We start from the raw sequence: 22,929 nt of genomic DNA, 5'->3' as shown, positions 1-22,929 counted from the left end.
CTATAGACCTTAATTTTTATACTGTTTTACATAAAGACTTAAAAACCTGACATTTTTACATCAGTATAATACCAGAATTGTTAAAAAACACAGTGTACCCCAACATTGCAGCTTTTCTGAAACATATTACATACAAAGATTTTTTGAAACGAACTGAAAAATGAAACAAAATCACGTTATTAAACCGCTATCGTCTTATTAAATTAAAAAAAAAGTCCTTTAAAATTTACTTTGAATTTGAGTATCACTTAGAAGAGAACTTATTTTTATCATAAAGTTAAATTTATAATGAGGCATGATTTTTCCTTCCTGACGTTAAATGTTCCTCAAAACGTACTTTGTCGAGCTAAACTATGGCAACATTTCGTAAAATTATCAATTTACTTAAATTAACATAATGCGTCAAATATAGAAACGTTTTTCAGATTTGGGAGATAGCAAAGCTTGGATGAGAACCACCGCAATAGAGACCATTAACGCTTTCGCCGAACAATGCGGATACAAAGAGTTCTTCGACGGTGAAATGATAAGTGACGCCTTAAAATCAGGCTCGCCAGTATTAAGGGCAGAACTATGGAATTGGTTGGCGGAAGTTTTACCAAAAAGTAAGCAGAAAAAGTGGTTTTCTCTAAATTATATTTACGTTGAATCGTTTCAGTTCCGCCAAAGTCGATTCCAAAAGAAGAAGTGGTCGCATGCGTGCCACATCTTTACACGAACTTGGAGGATCGAAATGCCGATGTAAGGAAAAATGCGGGCGAAGCAGTTTTGGGAATAATGATGCATTTGGGTAAATATCGATTATCTGGACCTTGCATCATATTTAAAATAATGGTTTATATTTCTTCATAAAACAAATTGCAAAATTTAGTCCAGGACAATTGTCATAGGGACTGCTTAGACCATAAATAAGTAATATAAAAAGTACATAATATATCCATTGTCATAAGGTCATATTAATTTATAATTAATATTCTTACAGCTAGCTTAAGAAAGTATCTATATATAATAAATGTATGGGAAAGATTTAAAAGATTTAATGTTTTTGAGGTTCTATATCAACAAAATTGAAAGTACAAACGACATATATAATTGCTGTTGATTTACTATAGTAATCATTTATCGACATACGAGTATTTTAAATATTTAGGGTCAACATACAGAATAAAAAATCAAACGATATATTTCCAGGTTACGAATCTATGGTTAAACAGACAGAAAAATTAAAGCCTGGCTCCAAAACAACCGTGATGGCGGCATTAGACAAAGCTAGACCTAGTTTACCCGTAAAACCTTTACCAAAGAAAGCCAATGCGGCAATTGAAGAGAAACCCACTAAAGGGACTGGAAAAGCGGCCGCAAGTAAACAGAATACCGCTAAACCTAAGGTATATTTGCTAATCTTATTGCGCTTATAATAGTTTAATCTCAAAAAAAAATGCTGGACTTATTACAGCCAAATAGTGCCCCTAGTAAAGCAGGTGCACCTACCAGTGCAAGAAAGAAAGACGAGGACGTAGATACTTCGCCACTTTTAGTGGTAAACAATTTGAAACATCAAAGGACTATCGATGAATCCAAATTGAAAGTTTTAAAATGGAATTTCACTCAGCCCAGAGAAGAATTCGTTGATTTGCTTAAGGATCAGATGAGCGCCGCTAACGTTAATAAGACACTTATGGCGAACATGTTTCATTCTGACTTCAGGTAAATTTTTAGTTTTATTATATTCGCTTCTTCTATTTGTCCAATGGCAAATGAATGTGCGTGGTATAAAAACATTGGAATAAAAAAAACGAAATAAATAAAAATATTCATACACATTTTTTTATCGTGAGGACTTCTATTATTTTATATGTTTTGATCTAATTCCAGTTTTACCAATGTACAATAACCGATACCTCACGATAAACAATTTCGCTGTCTAACTATACTGTATTTAACGCTGCCTAGGTAATAATGGTGAAGTTGAACTTTTTTGTTTTATAAATAAATAAATAAATTTCAAATAGGTAGAGAGTAATAAAATTTAAATATCGGAGAATTTTCTGGTTATCCATGGGCGTACGTAAACTTAGTATCTAGTTAATGAATAAAGCGAGAAAAGATGGTCGGGTTCGTACGCTGTAACAAGCGTACAGGTAGGTGTGATTTTTAAATGTAACACAGATTACACTAAATAAATACTGCTTCAAAAGTGTTAAACATGGTATAACACATGTTGTGTATGTGGGTTCACACACGTATTCTAGTTCGGTTTTTATACAAAACACTATTTTCCAATTAAGGTATACTTAAAGAGTGTAACTACTGGTTTACATGAAATTATGTTTAAAATATAAATAATTCTAGCCGAATTATTAAATGGAAGTGATGTGTTTGCCGTTGATGATGGCTGAAATCTTAATACTGAATGAATGTGAAAGAGAGGGGTTCTACATTAGTAAAGAGAGCGCGCGAAGCGCTTACATTAAAGGAGATCGTACGCTTAAGGATTATTATTTATGCAACGACGGAACAACACAATAGTGTAAAATCTTAAATTTAAGACGTAGTTTATTACCTGTGAAAGTTGATTTAAGCTAATGGGTATCTGCAATTGCAAATTCACTCGACAGTCCTCATCCTACAGTCAGACTAAAACTCGATTATAAAAAAAAATTACACAAACTGTTCTGTCATTTTTCGGAATATTTAAATATACTCACCGAGGAACCTCAGTTTACCCAATATCTCAATTAATACAATGAACTCAATTAATATAAAGAACCCAGTATCTCAGTTTACATCAATTAATACAATGTTACACTCAAATATATACGGCAATAGGATATCTCTTTATTTGACGACTAGCTAGTGACATCTAAAACAGTAAGGGCTTCCACAGACGCTCCACTATCGCTAAACAGTAAGCATCTCAACAAATTAGACAGAGGATATATTTCTTTTATAACCTCATGTTTATTTATGTCAATCGAGCCCCAGGTAAGGCTTCTCAGTCTTACCAGCCAGCACTCGAGGAATTGCGCATTCGTTCCTAATTGAATTCCAATTTCACACTTAACTGTGCGAGCAGCAAAAGTGCGCAAGTAAAGCACCTATACGTGCGGACACCCAAGGTGCGCAATATAAAACACATCTGTACAAACTTAAACTTTGTAAAGATCAACCATTTCCCTCATATTGACCACTATTAAATTCAGCACCCTCATGCCACCAGTAATACCTCTTACACACTTTTCATCCAAACGTTATTTTCTCACTTACTCGTTAAACTTTTTTGTATATCTTCTGGACCAATTATTAGAGAGCTTTAGCTATATACAGTTTATTAAATATATAAAGTTATTTATTGTATATAGAATCTATTGACACACAAATAAATATAGATTAAAAGAGTTTGGTTTTAAAAGACAAACACATATATATTAAAATTACACGACCATCATCGTTTTTTTGCAGATGAAGTTGTAATTGTCTGTTATTATTCTGTATGACTAGAATAGGAAAATGTACCATTTATAGACCAGCCAGAGTACTGATGATGACATTAAACGTGCAGCAAAGAAAAAATACGAATTTTGGACCAAATTTTACTGATGCTTGGCCGAGACGTTAGGCTTTAGTGATGCTTTAATGAATAACAAGCTTTTTCATTTTAAAAAAAATATGGATGTTGCATGGGAAAAGTATACCCGCAAATCAGTTTTGCTAGAAAGCGATGAAATTGTTTTCTGGAGAAAAAAATTGCCAAGAACCATCAAGCAATACAGCCGGAAGCAAAATAAAATTTATTAAAATTTGGTTTCAACGGGCATTAAAATACCATCGGAAAAAAAGACTCTTACTGTCTCTCTACTTTACTGTGTATCAGACGATAATTACAGTATTGTAAGTGAAAGCGGTTATCGTAAAAAAGTTTTCAGTCGTGCCGGACGGGAGATTTTCACGAGGCTATGAATGCAGATGTTTTTGAGGGTTATTTTGGAGAAATGATGGAATTTCTCAAAAGCTCATAGAAAAGGCGACCTGGAGAAAACAAGAAATAATGGATTGGCTAACTGACAAGTATATTGAGTTTGAACCTAACATGATAAAAAAAGAGTTACTTACTCGCCATACCAGGAAGATATTGCGAAAAAATATAACATTAATGTGCTGCGCTTACCGCCATGTCATTGCGAATTAAATCCTGTTGAATTAAGTTCCTCTATTTGAAAAGAAAAAAAAATGGGGAAGAGAAAGAAGAGTTAGATTCCCTGTATAGTGAATCTTCACCTTATTTACAACTGTCGGTTAATTACTGTCGACGAAACATGGATCTATCACTATACACCAGAGACTAAACAACAGTCAATGCAGTGGATTGGGGTGGAGGAACCAGCACCGAAGACGGCAAAGGTCATTCTTTCTGCCAGAAAAGTGACGGCGACAGTTTTTTGGGACAGCCGTGGTGTAGGTAATTATGATCGATTACCTTCAAAAAGTTAAAACCATCAATGGACCCTATTATGCTGCGGATTGAAGGCGGAACTAGGAAATAGGAGTTATATCCGGTGATCGCGCTGGCCAAGAGGCTTCACTGGAGGTTCAAATTCAGTTTTTAGGAAATCGATGCAAAAGTTAGTCTTGACCTGGTCTACAATTATATGCAAAAGCACTTCATGTCTGGATATCTTTTAACTCACGGTTTTTCTTGAGACCAGTAATGAATATTGTGGAGATTAAACTCACCATTATTAGTGACCATATTTTCGCCCTTCTTTTCAAGGGAAATTAAAATTTTAACAAACCCATGTATACAATTTACACAAATACCGGCGCTGTTCCAAATTCGATGGTTTGTCTATTTGGCAAATCCTAAATTTATAGAGAATTATATTTTTCTTTATGCAAAATAAATTGATCTATATATGTAGTTACTTATACATTCCTTTCGATTGGCCTAGTTGATACATAATGATATTCAGCTGCTTATAAAACGTTATTTTGGATTTTAGCCCAATATTCCTTGTTTAGAGGCAGAATAGGCTTTTAAAATGAATCACATTCCTTTAAATTTTTAGTCAACTCTTAAGAAAATTCTCTAACATGGTTGCTTTCTTTCTGAAAATTTAGGATGTTTAAGTATTTTTGTGGTATACAATGTAGCTTGTATAACCATATCAAAATTATAGCCATTCTTCATGGCTATAATAGCCATCGAACATATTCAACCATCGTACTTTTAACTGTTGAACAATAAAAACAAAAACTCGATTGAATCATATTAAGAACAAACTGTGGGATGCGATAAGATCAGTGACAGGCATTTAGATAAAAGTGCTAAGATATCTATCAAACGGCAAAAGCATATTTTTCATTTTAATAAGTTTAAAAAAATGTGATGCCTCCTTAAATTCGTAATAAAAAGTTGAATTAGATCCTGAGTGCATTTTTACTTCGAGACGAAAAAAAAAATTAACTTGATAATGGTTTTTTGAGAATGAAACATGAAATCTAAAATATACCATCATGTAGTACTTTAAAAGTGCAAATGAAAAAGTGTTATTAATCATTTAATGTATCTTAAAATAAAGTCAGAAAAAAATAAAATTTATATACTCAAATTTTCGGTTTTTCAAAATATCTCAGCAGGCTGTAATTTTTTTTTTATTTTTTAATATGGAAGTATGTATTAAAGAATTTAATTTTTTGCTAATTTAACCTAAGCTGTATCTCCGACAAGTAGAGGGGATAGGATACAAATATACAACTTGAGATTCAAATAGACAGGGTTATTTTTTATATTTGCACCTATATGGCTGCACAAACAGTAATATAAAAACAAATTTACATATAACATAAATTTAAATTTAGCTGTTGAGTACCACATTAAAACAATTTAAAATTTAAATAAAATTAAAACAATTTAAAAAAACACCACAAATGCTTAAGCTAAGAAAATAAAAAGCTAGTCTATGAATTTTAATGTTGTGTGTTTCTAGGTATCACATTAAGGCAATAGAATCATTAATGGACGACCTACCAGACCATAGCGAGGCACTTATTTCAAATTTAGATCTGATCCTTAAATGGTTGACCCTTAGATTTTTCGACACCAACCCCTCAGTATTACTAAAAGGCCTTGAATATCTAAACTTAGTTTACAATATGCTAATAGAAAGACAGTATCGTATGCTGGAAAATGAGGGCTCATGCTTTATTCCGTATTTAGTTTTAAAGGTAAGCTCTCGACCCACTCACCTTAACAGATAAACTAAACTAAATTTTTAGATTGGCGATCCGAAAGATTCAGTAAGAAATGGCGTAAGATCTCTCCTGAAACAAATTATCGGCGTTTTTTCGGTTAGTCGATTATCCGTTTACGTAATGGAGGGAGTCAAGTCGAAAAATGCCCGACAAAGAGCAGAGTGCCTGGAAGTTATGGGTTCAATGATTGAGGACTACAGTATAACCGTATGCCAGCCCACACCGGCCGCCTGTTTAAAGGAAATCGCAAAACAGATTTCCGATCGTGATAATTCGGTTCGGAATGCCGCTCTAAATTGCATGGTACAAGCTTTTAATATTCTTGGCGAGAAATTGTATAAGATGGTAGGAAATGTAAGTATAATTTTCCAAAAAGTTTTTTTTAATTTATACAGAATCAATATACGTGAACTTTATGAACTTAAATACAAATTAAAAACTTATTATATTTTACTTAACACAAGTTAAACATTTACTTAACCAAATAATGAATTATCTTAAATCTTATTCGTTAATAATTCATTTATTGGTTTGAATATAGTTCAAAATTCAATAATATATAAATAGTTCGAATTAATATTAATAAAAGGGTAATAAATATGGTAACAGCATAATTTTAAAAAGATTATATGTATATTAGCTTAAAAATAATAATAATCATACAAAACATTATACAACAGAATCGTATTAAGGAGCGTAATTGAAGAAAATATAAATGATTTTTTAAAAAAATGAAGTTTGAAATTTGCGAATATTGTGTCTATATACAGTATTGTGCAAAAAGATAGCAACATTGAACTTTCCTGTTATATATCTTTTAGTATCTATTTTATAAGTAAGGTTTATAAGTTATTTACAAGAATAGTTAGAGCCTGTTTATATTTTCATATTATCATATTTTTTGTATCATAATAAATAAAACACCAAATTGTTTTATGCAAATTTATTATTCGAAAATATAGCAACAAAAAATAGTTTTGATTCTAAAAAAAATATAACCCAAGTAAATTAAAATCAATTCAATATTTCGTGTAGTACCCCTTCTCCTTTATAACATCTGCACATCGTCTTGGCATGGACTCAATTAATTTCATAATATAGTCATTGTTCACTTCTTTCCAAGCCTTTTCCACTATTTCAAAGAGAATATTTGTATTAGAGCATGTTAGGTGCCTGATTTTGGTGTCAATGTAAGCCCATAAATTCTCTATAGGGTTTAGGTCTGGCGATTAAGATGGCCAGACCATTACATTTATTTTTTCATTGGATAGCCACCTCTTAACAAATTGAGAAGCATGTTTTGGATCGTTGTCATGCTGAAATATGGCTGTTACTGGCATGACTTCATCCATATATGGCACTAATTGTGTTTGCAGAATGTCTTTGTACATGAAACGATCCATTTTGCCCACTATTTTTACTATGGGTCCCATGCCACGAGCCGAGAAACATCCCCATACAAGAATATTTCCCCCTCCATGTTTAACTGCGGGGCAAATGTACTTTTTGTTTAATCTTTGTTCACTGGGGCGTCTGACGTACATCACTCCATCAGTCCTGAATAAATTATATTTAGATTCATCACTAAATACGACTTTCTTCCAATCAGCTACAGACCAGTAACCAGTAACTGTTTTTTGGTGGGGCGACGAGCAGGTAAGTTGGCATCAAGTAATCTTCTCCTTACGGTACTGGAACTAAGGTTTACTCCTCCACCCTCTTTTAATTTTGCCAAAATTTGGGAAGAAGACAAAAAATGATTTTCTTTGGTAATTCGTAGCAGCTGCTTATCCTCAAATTTGTTTTTCTGCGTCTACCAGGAATGGGCGCCGGTGTTCCAGTAAGGCGAAATGTTTTGCAAACTCTGGATACGATTGACCTGTGAAGCCGTAAGCTTCTTGCAATGTCACTCTGCCTAACACCATTTTCGTAATGCTCCACAATAATGTTGCTATATTTATGCACATTGTCTAAATAATCAAATAATAATAACATGAAGTTCCTTACTCTGCATTGGCATTCTTATGATATCTCGGTATATTTATAAATAATACAGAGGCGTATACTTAAAAGTAAAGAAATAATATGAAAGGAGCAAATAATATTTTTGAAAACATCACTTGTTGCTATATTTATGCACAATACTGTATATCTCTCTGTCGTACATTCACAAAACTATTAATATAGGCATACATTTTGAACAGCCACTCTGACACAACATTGAGGTGAGATATAGGTAGTTTTTCTGTCCGCACATTTATTTCCATTTTGCGACTATTCTATTTCAATTTTGAGATCTTAAATTATAATTTGTTTTATTATAAGCTATAAATTCTTTATAGAAGCTAAACTTTTTGAGGTTTTCTTCAAACGACTGTAAAATCTGTGACAATACACAGATAATAACAATCTGAAATTGGATTGAGCTAATCATATCAGTCGCATAATCTAGATCTAAAAAAAGATTCCAAAACAAATGAAAACACCAAATACAGGAATAAAACTAAATAATCTAAAAATTAAATTAAAACTTAAAAAATATTTCTAATCTCACAACTGATCTACTGTTAAGTTACAAAATCAAAAGTTGACAGCACTAAGGAATGTCAATATCCAGATTATTTACTGCTGTCAGAGATTCGTCGATTGGCTAGTCTTTGTCTATAATTTTTTCGGTAAAAAGGAAAGTGAAAAAGATGAAAATTACGAGTCAAGTTTAGACCGAAGACATTATTAGCTATTTAAAACAATCTGTTAAGCTTTTAAAAAGTGTATAGATGTAGCATAAAATTTATCTCTTTCTACGTAACTTGAAATAATCTAATTTCAGCATATCTGATACTCGTAACCTACATTTAATTTAAATGGCATGGTATGAAGAAACTTAGTTTGGATACGTTCCAGGTGTCCTTCTAAATTTGGTACTGTGGAATCAAAATTACTAGATTTTTCAAAATTAGGCCTTATCAGTGAAGTAAAGAGTACTTTAATAGCATCAAAGGACAGTTCACTAGAATTCCGAAGCAAAAACGTTTAAACTTTTTATGATAATCTTTGATATATGCTTGAAAAACTATTTTCTTGTCAAACCAGACTCCAAGATAAGTTTATTAATTTTATACCGAGTATTAAATTTTCTTGGTACTCTTGAAAAACGTTTATGCCGCAAGACGAAAAGGATTATTGACGCCCACCAATCCCATAATGCATTCAGATCATCATACTATCAGTAAACGAGGAAAGTTGATAGGTACCATAGCCCTTGTACTATAATAATATACACTTTTTAAAACAAAAATAATGTATTTGGTTTTAATAAAAAATGGAGAGAGTGGAAGATATTGAGATGTAATTTAAATAGATATTTGATTAAGGTTTATCAATTTATTATCAAACAAATAAGAAAGGATACACTGAAATCCCTGTGGGACTTTATTTTATTTCAATTAAGAAAACTACTACTATCCATTCAAGCAGTGAAGGATGAAAGTTTACCCTCACTGTCATAAGCTTTTCAAAAATCAGTACACCGTCCACCTGACTTGTACGTACTACTTGTACACTTTTCTCTCTGACTCCAACAAGTTTGTCTTGTAAAGTACCAGATTGTCTGCTCTTTGCACTTTCAGGCCAACCGATACACTTAGTTTTTTTAAGATTTACAGTTAATAGAATAAAATCAAACCATTTTTTATTTTATGAAAAGTTTTTTCCCTAAAAATAACCCAGTATTATCGATTTTGTGCAAATGGTCAAATCTTACCGTTAATGTAAATTTTTCACATAATTCAGAGAATACCATTATAGTCCCCTAAAGAACGCCACATATCGAATGCTTTAAAAACTAAAACTAATATTACATTAGAAATACAATAGCCCAGCCATTGCATCCTCCTAAAAAAATTTTCGATTTTGTAAAAAGGAAAGTGGAAATAATGTACGTTATATAATATTCATAAAAATATTCTTAAATGTTTTAATTGATTGCGTTATATCACATATTTTATATTTATCAAATGACTACCATGTATGAAAAAGATTTCTTTCAAAGATTCTTTATTTGTATGCTTTGGAACATAAACAAGGTATGCCTAACAAGCAAGAGTGTTGTTCAAATTTTTTTTTATATACCCAGGGTGGTGAGTCATCTATTTGAGCTCTTTTAATTGATTAGTTATACGTCTTTTTGTTGTATTATCGTAACAAGGATTTTCCATACCAAGCCATTTTAACATACTTAATGGGATTTTAGATTTCTGATAAAGACATGTCGTTACTAGAAGAACGAATTAAGCGAGCCAGTCGCAAGTCGGTCGTCCCTAAAGCCGCTCAAGCTATAAATGTAACAGTAGCTGAAGTCCCTCCATTTTCGAGAAACGGTTCCGCACATAACGAAACTATTGTGAAACAGGATGAACCGGAAGTGGAGGAGGATGAACCTATGCCAGTACCTGCGTAAGTTTTTTTTTAATCGTATTATTAACAAGCAATGTTATCTAAAAGAATTACCTAGGACCTATATGGAAGGTGTAAATCATTAATAATTACAATAAACCTCTTTTATTTAGAAAACATATAATTTATAATTGCACGAACATCATAAATACATTTCTGCAAAGATAAAAGGGACGCAAATGCCATGTGACTACTCATACTTACCTATCTAATCCCTCTACAATAAAAACAGAATATTATGCGATTTATTAGCGAACAGCTTTTTCAATGTACGCACATATATAGCGCTGAAAAAGGAAGCTACTTACTAGAATGATCAACCTCACGATATACTGTGCAATACACAATAAAGTAAATTATCCAGTAAAGAGATTGAAAAAAAATAGTTTATAATTATATTATAACAAAATAAATTATTTTAAAACCTAGTACAGTTCAGTACGCAACGCCAATACCTATAAATATATCCTCAAATATAATTTATAATTGGTTTATTACATAAGTTAAATATGCTTTTCTCGGATAATTTTTTTTAACTATTACCTCAAGATGCTTACATTAAATTCTTTATCTTTAATTAAAAAAAAAACATATTTTCTTATTTACAGTTAGTGACTTTGTTGTAAGTAAAAGCTTACAACAAAGTAAACTTAAGTAAAAACCAAAAAAAAAATTATTAAGAATTTAAATATAATGTTGCTCGAACCGTAAGAACGGTCGAATTTGAAGAAGAGGTGCTTCAGCGAATTGCCGATGAACCATCAAATAGCACACGTGACGTCGCTAAGAATATGGATACGAGTAACGCTTCTGTCTGGCGGGTACTACACAAGCAACAACTCCATCCTTACCACTTCCAGAAAGTTCAAGGTATGACTGCAGCCGATTAGAGAGTTAATCATCCTAGTTCAATTTTGTCGATGGCTTCTGGATCACATCATTGCACAACTAAATTTTTTCTGAATGAAGGATCGATGAAGCCGCTTTCACAAGAGACGGTATTTTTAATAGTAGGAATAGCCATGTTTGGGACGAAGAAAATCCTTATGCAATTTTTCCAAGAAAACATCAGAATCATTGGTCTGTCAACGTATGGGCAGGCATTGTTGATGATTATTTATTTGGGCCATACCTTCTACCGGAACGGTTTACAGAACCTATTTATCTGCGTTTCCTGGAGGAAGTTCTCCCAGAACTCCTTGAAAATGTTCCACTAAACGGGTTTCAGCATGATGGAGCGCCGGCTCACTTTGCTGTACAAGTACGCGAGTATTTGGCTCAGCGGTTTGGGCACCGTTGGATTGCCAGAGGTGGAGCAGTTTCTTGGCCTCCTAGGTCACCCGATTTAACGTCGCTCGATTTTTTCTTGTGGGGACACGTAAAGTCTATAATCTACGAAACTCCAGTAGAATCAGAGTAAGACTTAATTGGACGAATAACAGCAGCATTTGAAATCATTCAAAACGAGGATCAAATTTTTAGTGTAGTCCTCCGAAATCATGTGCGGCGTTTAAATCGGTGTATTGAGGTTGGAGGAAGACGTTTTGAACAATTGTTGTGATGGTCTCATAAAAGGTAAAAATAAATGCATCAGATCCTATTTAGGTAATTAATATTTTTTCTAAATTTAAACGCGTCTTAGGGCCGTAGTGGCGTAGTGACACATTTCCGGACATGGGTTCCTATACTCAAATGGATTCTACTATTGCACTGAACAACCCCTAGAAGTTTGATCCCATGGTTCTGAAACACCCTGAATTACCTCCTCACCTCCAGCTAACCTCACTTTGATATGTCAAATGGGAACAACATCAAAGTGAGGTTAGGTGGATTTCAGGAGTGAGGTGACAGAACTTTGTCAAATATAAAATTAACCGTTCCCCCATATACAGTTACCCCCAAAAGTATTTGGACAAAATTTATTTTTAACTTTACAATATAATTAATAACATATGCTATCTGATAATAATCTTGAATATTTCTTAACTACTGAACAATCCTATACTATTATTTTTTAAATAAAAACAAAAAACTAATAACATTAATTTTTAGAACGAATTTTATATCTCAAAATTATTTGGACAAATAAAAAATTAAATATATACAATACAACAAATACCACATAATTATAAATTAATACTTAGTGGGAAAACCCTTCGATTCTATGACACATCTAAGTCTTTTAGGCATGGACTGAACAAGTTAACTAGTGACATCTACAGAGATTTTATTCCATTCATTTAAAACTTGGTTAATCAGATCTTGCCTATTTTTTATATTATGTACTTGAACCTTAGATTTCAATGCCTGCCATAAATTTTCAATAGGAATCCGGTGATTGAGGGGCAAAATCCAAAACTTTAGGTACATTATAGACTAGCCACAATCTAAGTATTTCCGATTTATGTTTTGGGTCGTTGTTTTGAAGAAAAGCATAATTATTTTCTAAACCTAAGTTCAAAGCACTTTGGCGTAAATTGGTTTTTAAAATATCCAAATACTTGCGTTTGTCCATAATTCCATCAATTGGGCAGATATTTCCTACTCCACTAGCTGCAAAACATCCCCAAAACATCACGGAACCGCCTCCATGTTTCACGGTGGGACAAATATTTTGTGATTGCAAGGAGGTACCAGGTTTACGCCACACTATTTTTCTGCCATCTGATGAAAAAAGGTTTAGTTTCGTTTCATCTGAAAAAACCACGCGATTCCAAAACTCATTTGTAAACTCAGGGGGCTCATTTATGTATTTTTTGCGAAAGCTACACGTTTCTGTCTGTTGATTTTACTAAAATGTGGCTTCTTCCTCGCTATTCTGCCATGAAAATAATTTTTTCTTATAACTCTCCTAACTGTCTCAGATCCAACTTCTTTTCCTAAACTTCTCTGTATTTCCGAAACAATTTTCGGGGCACTAATAAAGGGGTCTTTTTTTCTCTCTCTCATTATAAAGTGTTTATCACGAAGAGTCAGCTTCCTTGGACGACCAGATCGATGTTTATTTCCCACTAAATTTTTATCTTTTTTTCACAATATATCCAATTGTAGAGGATGATTTATTTACAGTTTCTGCTATTTTCCGATAAGTTTGGCCCTTTTTAAACAAATTAATTATAATTTCACGCTCAGCAATAGTAGTTTCTCTCGATTTAATTTTTGTGTGTGCGCTCGTTATTGCTTATTTTTCTTTACTACACGTTAAACTACTCTGATTTCTCAGAGAAATCAGAGAAGAAAATCAAAGAAATCAGAGCGAAGGAACATCGCAGCTGGACCCAAAGAGGAGAGGTTTCCAAATCCGGAATAGCAGAGCACGCGTGGCATAATGGACACAATATCCATTGGTCAGAAGCCAAGATTCTGCACAAGGAACAGCACTGGCGGAAGAGGAAGTTCGTAGAGGCAGCTTTCATTTCACAAAATCAGAGGATCTTCAGCCAGCCAAGCGTCGATATACCCAACATCTGGAAGTCTCTACTCTCAGGACAGTGTAGGATCTAGAGAGACGCGTGCCCCCCCCCCCTTCCCCCAACTCTTTTCACGGATGACTTCCCCCCCTCCCCCACCCTTCCACATCGCTGCACACATCTAGTATATAAGCCTATAGAATAGTAGTTTGCTGTCAGTTTACACTTGATAACGGTTGGAGATACTTACCAACCGAAACGTCGTGTTACATTAAATACATAAGACAATGCAAGTCCGACAAGATGTTTTCACTGTACCATTGTCTACCACCTTCAAAAACAGATAAGAACTGTTTATTGCAAGAAAAATTCTTTAATGACAAGTTTAGGTTTAGCGCAAATAAGGTAAACGGAACCAAAATTATTTGCTATATAAAAGTAATAACAGAAATAAAAAGATACAGAAATGAGTAAAAGAATGAATTATAACATTGATAAAGAAATAAAATATTACAAATATGATATGAAATCCAGCTATGTAAGTGTGAACAATGTACTGAGAATAAATCCAAGAATAGAATAAAAGTTATGATACTTTTATCTAAATTGGGATTTTTCTTAACTCCACTAAACCACTTCAAAAGGGAAATGTTTATTTCAAGCATGTTTATTTGAGGTATTGTGTATATTTTTTATTGTAAATGATAAAGCATATTTTTACTATTCCACTGTCATGATTATTAGGGGTATTTCTTGCAAAATAAAAGAAATTTTCTGTTATGTGATACTTTTCTTTTCTTATATACTTTTCTTTACAAAATACATGGTGTGATCAGAATAAATATTGCAATAGGGAACTGTTTTGCAGCTTGTTCATTTTCTTAATGACTTAATGTATAGGCATATTTATGGTCAGCACCTTTTTTAAGCAACTTGAATAATAATATTTTAGGTTACCGCCTGCCGTTGCCCCCGAGCCAGCGAAAAAAGAAATTCAAGGTCCATTCAAGTTAGAAACCGAATTTATGAACGATTTGGATAAAATATCGCCGTACTTCAAGATGATCCCGTTGCAGAAAATCGATGACGATTTCTTAAAAGATGAGGTCAAAATGCCTTCCTTTTTCGACAACAAAGTTAAGTAAGTTGACAGTTGTTACGTGTTTTTTCTTACAAAAGCATCATCAGGCCAAACATTACTACTAATATTTAAGGATTATGCCATTATCTCCACCAAAGCCAGTACTTGCTAATAAATACAACGTTAATAATACTAGTGACAACGATCCAGATGTGCAAAAAGCTATACGACTAATAGGAACTCAAAACTTGGCAATGGGTCTACAAGTAAAATTATAATAGTTATTTATCTGTTTTAACGATATCTCTAATGCAATATTTCTTTTTAGGGGCTGGTACATTTTATGGATATTGTAAACAGTCCAGTAAAAGTTCAGGCCCTTCAACAACAAGAAGAGGAATTCTTTGAAGCCGTCATATCCTTATTAAAATACCTGTATGTCTTAGACCCGGCCAGCGAGACATCGGTCATCAAGATATACAGAGATTTATTACGGGCTATAGCGGCTGTAAGTATTTTGATCGCTTAATTTGGTATATTGGTTATTGATTCTGCCAATTTTTAAATTTTAGTTTTATGAAAAACCGCAACTTGGGAAGACAATTTCAATTAACAGTATTAAACAAATGATAAATCAGTTAATTTTACTTCTCGTGCAACAAAAACTAGACAAATATGGTGATTTCTTTGTTAAGCTGATAAACCTTACTTGTGTTAAGATTATCGAACAATGTGATCATACTGCAGTCTTATGGTAAGTATAAAAAAAAAATAGAAATTGATTTTTTCGAATTTATTGTCAAATAGACTTACATTCTAGATTCTATCTTTTTTTAGTGCTCTAATTCAGTTAATGACAGAATGTGTTGACAATCAAAGTTGTCCGGAGAGACAACTCGATTTGGTGATGAAATGCCTGTGGAAAGTAATAAAACTAATGCCAAGTTGGGGCGACGAAGTCGATTACGAGCAAGTTTTTCTGAACGTACATCAATTCCTGGTTCAATATCCTTCAAAATGGTGGGCGTCCCGGCCAGTTGACACTCCGATGCGCACCATCAAGACTATTTTACACACCGCGGCTAAGATTAAAGGCGCTGGCGCAATGCAGCTACTGAATAAAATCCCCAATCCGGCGGAATCTGATATTGAGTCGTATATTTTAAGGTTATTAAAGGTAAGTAATTTTTTTTATTGATTATATTAAAAGATTTATAGAGCAAAAGCTACAGGGTGGGGCATCAATAATTTATGGCACTTCTATGGTTTGCGGCATTCGATTTATTAAGTAAAAAACTGTATTATTGTGACGAATTCAGAAGAGTTACTTATTTTGTTGGGTATTACGTCACTCTTATAGTAAAAGAAAATACTCTCTCACACGCTCAAATATTGAGAAGAAGAAGAAAATAGACGTATTCATGATATTCATTTACAAGAAATACGAACTTAAATCTTTAACGATACTTTTAGTTATATTTAATTTAATGTAATTTCAATAAATCTTAAATACAATAATTATACTTAGTATAATACTACTAAGTAAAATAGATTTATTTTTATATATATGATATTTAAAAAGAAGAAACGAGCTGAGTGATCGATAGATAAAACCTCAGCACCTGGGTTTAAAAAAAATCTATTATACCTCAAGTAAATGATTGTATTTAAGATTTATTGAAATTACATAAAATTAAATATAACTAAAAGTATCGTTAAAGATTAAAGTTCGTATTTCTTGTAAATACATGAATACGTCTATTTTCTTCTTCTTCTCAATATTTGAGTGTGTGAGATAATATTTTCTAAATTGATTTTTACTTTAGGAGTGACGTAATACAGTAAACTCTTGTTTATTGCAACGTCGCCGAATCCGATCTCTTTCAGGTCCCGCAACTCGAGAGGGGCTCTCATTTAAACGGGACAGCACATCTGTCGCACTTGATTGGTCGATGCACAGCACTCACTCTAACCGCGCCACAACTACCGAAACCTAATCCGTATTAATTTTAATAAAATAAAGCTATGATATGACTAGGGATGTAAAATGACGATCATTTATTGGTCATTTTTGTCATTTATGGTCATTTATATTTTCTGATTTTCAATATCAGACTAGGTACTTATTATAGCAATAAAAACACACATTTCAAACAAAAAAATATAATACAACGTAAAACAAAACATTAAATTCTCATAATAAAAAATATTTATAAATAAAACATAAATATGTAAATTCAAACTAAATGCTTATAAAGGTAGGTAATAAAAGTAATAAAACTGGATTTAACTAAAATTCGTAATTTTCTTCTTCTTCAGTCTCATGCATAATTATAGATATCACTGAAGCTAATATCAAGTTCATTTTGAGATTTGGAAAGTATACCTTCCAACTCTTCAATAAGACTAATGCTTTCGTCAGTGGTACTACCTTCTTGGTCACTGATACAGCTTACATGTTCATTTCCGTTATGAAGTAAGGTTTTAGAGATGGAGGTAGAGGGTAATGGTGATTTTGACGGTCCAGACGGTTCCTCATCGGCATCGGGAATAGTTTCTAGAATAATACTGTTTTTTCTATATTTCTTAAAATAAAAATAATAATGTTAATACCTAAACGATTTTGTTCTATCCTAGAATACACATGTCTGACATGTCTCTCCTTGTCAACTAATCCTAATCCGAAACTTATATCTTTGCTCGGTTTAACGCTTTTATGAGGAAATAGTTTTAAATTGTGATGTATATAAGTTAGCATACCAGCTCTTTTTGTTGTTAGACGATTCCTAGTTTTAGAATGTATAAATCCATAAGAACTGAAAGTTCTCTCAGTAGCTGCTGAAGTAGCTGGCATGCCAAGTACAGCTTCTGCCACAAGTCGAAGTGGCATTTCAGTACAAATACCTTTCCAGTATATCACAGGTAAAATGTTAACATTTTTTTCACAATCCTGAACAAATTTGAATCCCCAAAAACCTTCGCTGCTCCTATAGGCGGCTAAATTTTCAAGTACTTTGCTATCATCAACATAATCTAAGTACATGGCAACAGAATGGATGTAAGTTAACCCGCCTACAATTTCCTTTTGTGATAGTTACTTTCCTAAAAAACAAAAAAAAATTATTAACTTATAATTTAATTATAAGTATAAAAGTATACTTAACTACATATTAAAGTTAAGTTACGTTAAGTTTATTCATTTTTTTAGGTATTATGTTTTGTTTAAGTATCAAAAAAAATTACCTTTATATCGAGGATCCAAAATGTTTGCAGCAAAGTGTATTTCTCTAAGGCACATCTGGTGCCTTTCAAGTAGACTTTCTGTTACTTTTTTTTCCTCCAGCTTCAATAAGGGTGAGGTAGACAATTGGTTTTCAAAAACAATAGCAATTTCATAAAATGCAACAGCTACTTCACTAATGTTGCACTTGTCTGACTCCAAACGCAAAATCCATTTCTTTATTGGTTGTAATATAGTTAAAAAATGTTCGATTTTCGTCCAGAATATATCATCAAGAATATCATGTTTATTTTTTTTTTCAAGCAATGTCTGATACTCTTCTGTGATTGCCATTGCTTGAAGAGTGCTTTTGTTTTTTTGTAGGCTCTCAAAACTTGTAAATATGGAAGCCCATCTTGTTGCTACTGGAAGTTTAAGGGTGCAGGATTCACCTTTTTGCTTTTCCTTTGAAATTCTTTTAAATGCAGAAGTTAAAACCGATTTATTTTTTATTGCCTTTATTATGGACTTCGAGGCATTAAGAAGAGTTTCTGTGGTCTTTAATTTCATTATATCAGTAACCAATAAATTAAGTGTATGTGCTGCGTAACCGTAAAATGAAATTGGTTTGTCTGGATATCTACTTTGTAGCAAATCCCAAGATTTCTTCATATTAGCGGCATTGTCTGAGCAAAAGCCGACTATTTTGTTAATTCCCACCTCATTGTATACCATTTCTATTTGATCTGCCATGTACTCACCTGTATGTCTACTTTCTTCAGTAGACAATGATTTGTAAAAAACAGGTTGGGGTGTGGTTATAACAAAATTAATTATGCTCTCATTCCCAGGAATGCCCAGGACTTTAGCATTTATTAAATTATCCGTCACTTCGATTTCAACTTGATTAAATACAGCATTTAAAAGCGAATTTGATAAAACAAAACGTGAAGGCAACGTCAAGGACGGTCTGATTTTTTAAAAAGCTCTATCCAATATATATTTTCTGTTATATTTAAGGGCAGACCTGTAGCATAAATTACCTTTGCTAGCATCAACCAAATTTCATCTTGATCGTCGGGTTTAATGTTGTCAATAAAACTGCTTAGAGTGCTTAGGGTACTAATTGAGCTACATTTACTACGACTACCCATTCTCTGGACTTTAGATGCCGAAGGCCCCGATGCCGATGAACTATTCCTTACCTCTTCTAACTCTGCTTGCTGTTCTGCTGATTCAGCCACCGACACATCCAGTTTCCTCTTGTTTGATTTTTCTGACTCATTCAGCTTTAGTTCACTTTTTAACATTACTTTAACATTGTCAGGGCACATTTCACATGTAACAAGATGTAAGCCCATTCTAGTTGCTTATTTGCTAATTTCTGTCCTGGCTTATTTGGAGTATTAAAGTATTTATATACAATACTTTTAGTTCTACCCATTTTCTTGATGTTTAAAAAACAAAACACAACAAAAAATAAATAGGCACAGGAAAAAACTTTGAAAATATAAAATAGCTCTTATTGTAAAGGTACCAATTCCGCCGAACAACTGAATTGACGCGCCGATCGCGAGAAGAAGCAAGCAAGCCAGCCAAGCCAATGTAATAAGCAGGTTGCAGCTTGTCTTAAGCAGTAAACATTGAAAATCAGCTGATATTTTTGTGACAGTAATTTATTTTTTGTGACTGTCATTTTTTTTAATGACGGTTGTTTATTTTTTATGACCGTCATTTATTTTTGCGACAGTAAGATTTTAATTGATTAATTTTAATTGATAAAAAATAAATGACGATGGTGTCATAAAAATAAATGACGTGACCGTCATTTTCAATATGACCGTGACGTGACCGTGTCAGCAAAATTTGCTCACATCCCTAGATATGACATGATATTTCTGCATTGTTAAAAATATATATGAGTTTGCACGTGATATTTCATAAATATGATCTGTATTTTACATAATGTAAATCTTTGTTTAATTCATTCTGGCGCCACTCGGAGTTACGCAATACTGCAGCTTGGTGGGAATGAAGCAAGTGAGGGTAAGTTGCAGTAAACAGAAGAGTCGCGTTGCATTTGGCGAGAGTTGTAATAAATGGGAGTTGCAATAAACGAGAGTTTACTGCACCCAACAAAATAAGTAACTCATTCGATTCATTGCAAAACACTTTTCTTTTATTAAGTGCATATAATAGCACACCGCTTTGGGTCAATTTATAATTTTTCACTATGTATAGAGAAAATTACTTTTATGCAATGAGTAATGAATTGTTATTAAAAGCTGGCATCTTGTTCCTGGAACATCAAATTTAAAAGCTAAATGATAATTGGGACTTCAATTTTTCATTCACATCAAAATATGGATAAAAAAATAATACGACTGACGAATTTGCTTCAATTTGAGTGCCAAAGAGTCCTTTAAAGAAACTATTAAAATAGAATTCAGATCGATATGTAACGAAAATTGGTTGGTTAAAAAGTTATTTGTAAAACTTTAGTTATAATAGATTTAGAGATAATAGAAGCTGATGCATACATTTTTTTAATGGATGCTAAATAATATTTCAAGGAAACTTGTCACGAATTGTCTTTTTTCTTGGAAATAATTTTCAAACACTTAATAAAAAAAATTTATAATATAATTATGATGGAGTTGGACATAATGTATTCATTTTCGTAGCATTCTTATTCAAAATTGAGCCAAACTGGATAACATTTCTGGTATTCTATATATTTCTGAAATACAAGAAAGGGGTTTTAGAAATGACAATTTAAAACTCTTTTTTTCTAGAGTTTAAAAATTGCCCAAGCTCAAGACGTAACCCAGCAGTCCCACCGGACAGCTTCTCTGACCCGATCCAACCACACTATGCTGACCGAAATTTTCCAGAAAATCGGCAGCAAGGAGGCCACAAAAGAGGGCTTAAACTTACTATACGATTTTATGCAGCAGCATCCGCAAGCGGATATTGAGCCATTTTTGAGCAAATCGAGTACATTTTTCCAGCAATATATTAAAAATAGCCTAAAAGAAATCGAAAATGCAAGACAGTTGTCGAAGTCGGGACTTCACGGTGAGTAGGTAAAATAAGAACATTATTTTTACGCTTGCCTGGGATATCTGTTTTATGAAGGTTATAATATTTATTTAGATTTTTATGAAATAGCCCTCTTTTAAATACATTTTTTTAGTTGCTGTAGTAAGCAACTAAAATTTAAATATATCATTTATTGGAGTTTAATTCCAATTTCTTAAAAGAATAGATTAGAAATTAAGCTGTAGTGTTATTCGCCTTTTAAAATATTTAGTATTTATATTACTAAACTACAATCAAGTAGTTTTCTACTTATTGCACTGGCATGTAATGATATTTTTTTAATGATGGTTATCTCTAGTTATATTAGTATCTTAGCATGCATGAACCTTAAAACGTTTCCTGTAAAATGGGTCTGTATATAAAACATTAATAAACCTATATTTTTGTAGATAATGTGATAAATAACAACACAGACAGTGAAGAAATAAATCCCGAATACACCCCAGAATATTTCGAGGAAAGACTGACAAAATGGCGCCAAATTTGGGACGATTTGATGGCCGGAAAGCAAGTAGATCACTCCCTATGGCCTCTGCCACCCACACAATAATTTTTAAATACGCCTGAATCACAATTTGGAAGTTACGATATTAATATAGTTTTAATCGTCTTCGTGGTACAATTCCTAACGCCATCTTTAGTATAACGTAAGTCATTATTAATTAGGAGACAGTGTTAATTATATGTAGAGTTGTCAGTCGTATTCTATCAAATACAAATTCACTTATATTTATTTGTCGCAAGTTTCTGTTTAATATTAAGTCTGTTATAAAATAATTATATGTTAGTAAAATTATAGCGTCGAAAATGTAGACATATAATATGCTAATTCGTTATAAAAATATTTACCTCCAAGTAATTCTCTCTTTAATAAAAACTAAAACCAGTGAGTACAATGTAGATTGGTTTCTCCCCTTTGACTAAGGTTGTTTATTTATTTCTCTGTGAGTTTGTTTATTTACCTTTTACGGATATCTTTTAAAAGTGTTAATTTCTAATGTTATTGTTTTTTTTTTGTAATACTACTTATTTTAATATTTTATACCTGTAATAAACCTTCCCAAAATTATGTTTTTAGTTTTTCATGTATTAGCGTATTCTTATTACATACGAGGTCTTCGGATGGTAGGTGCAATTCTTTAAGTGATATTGATAGATGACCCAATTTCGAACATTTTAAGCCAAATATGCAACGGGACGATATTGTTTTTATTATACGAATTAATAATTTAATCTAAAGAAATATCAGTAGTCTTACTTCAAAGTTCACACTGGGTATGTCCTAGATATATCTGTCTAGATAGATACATGGATATTCGGATAGACATTCTAGAATGATATCGACTGACTGTATGCCTGATCAACTTTAAATGATTTAAAACTTAATAGAAAGAAATGCAGCTGTGTAA

At 32.6% G+C, this 22,929-nt stretch overlaps 1 protein-coding gene across 2 annotated transcripts in view; it reads left to right on the top strand.

The window, feature by feature from the left end:
* Window positions 1–22,253, top strand: part of LOC126733996 (protein mini spindles) — a 65,142-nt gene extending 42,889 nt beyond the window's left edge. The window contains exons 15-28 of one of the 2 annotated variants that reach the window (XM_050437506.1): window positions 426–605; window positions 659–790; window positions 1,192–1,388; window positions 1,457–1,707; window positions 5,988–6,225; window positions 6,277–6,606; window positions 10,505–10,707; window positions 15,070–15,258; window positions 15,332–15,464; window positions 15,527–15,706; window positions 15,771–15,952; window positions 16,036–16,375; window positions 21,214–21,496; window positions 21,910–22,253. In XM_050437506.1, coding sequence (XP_050293463.1) covers window positions 426–605; window positions 659–790; window positions 1,192–1,388; window positions 1,457–1,707; window positions 5,988–6,225; window positions 6,277–6,606; window positions 10,505–10,707; window positions 15,070–15,258; window positions 15,332–15,464; window positions 15,527–15,706; window positions 15,771–15,952; window positions 16,036–16,375; window positions 21,214–21,496; window positions 21,910–22,070 — 2,999 coding nt within the window. In that variant the 3' untranslated portion in view covers window positions 22,071–22,253. Of the gene's footprint in view, window positions 1–425; window positions 606–658; window positions 791–1,191; window positions 1,389–1,456; window positions 1,708–5,987; window positions 6,226–6,276; window positions 6,607–10,504; window positions 10,708–15,069; window positions 15,259–15,331; window positions 15,465–15,526; window positions 15,707–15,770; window positions 15,953–16,035; window positions 16,376–21,213; window positions 21,505–21,909 lie in introns of both variants that reach the window. The other variant, XM_050437513.1, reaches the window with a different exon arrangement.
* Window positions 22,254–22,929: the final 676 nt, after the last annotated feature.

Source organism: Anthonomus grandis, chromosome 1, assembly GCF_022605725.1.
Source record: "Anthonomus grandis grandis chromosome 1, icAntGran1.3, whole genome shotgun sequence".
NCBI lineage: Eukaryota > Metazoa > Arthropoda > Insecta > Coleoptera > Curculionidae > Anthonomus > Anthonomus grandis.
Note: the sequence above shows the minus strand (reverse complement) of the source record. Positions and strands in the feature narration are given on the sequence as shown.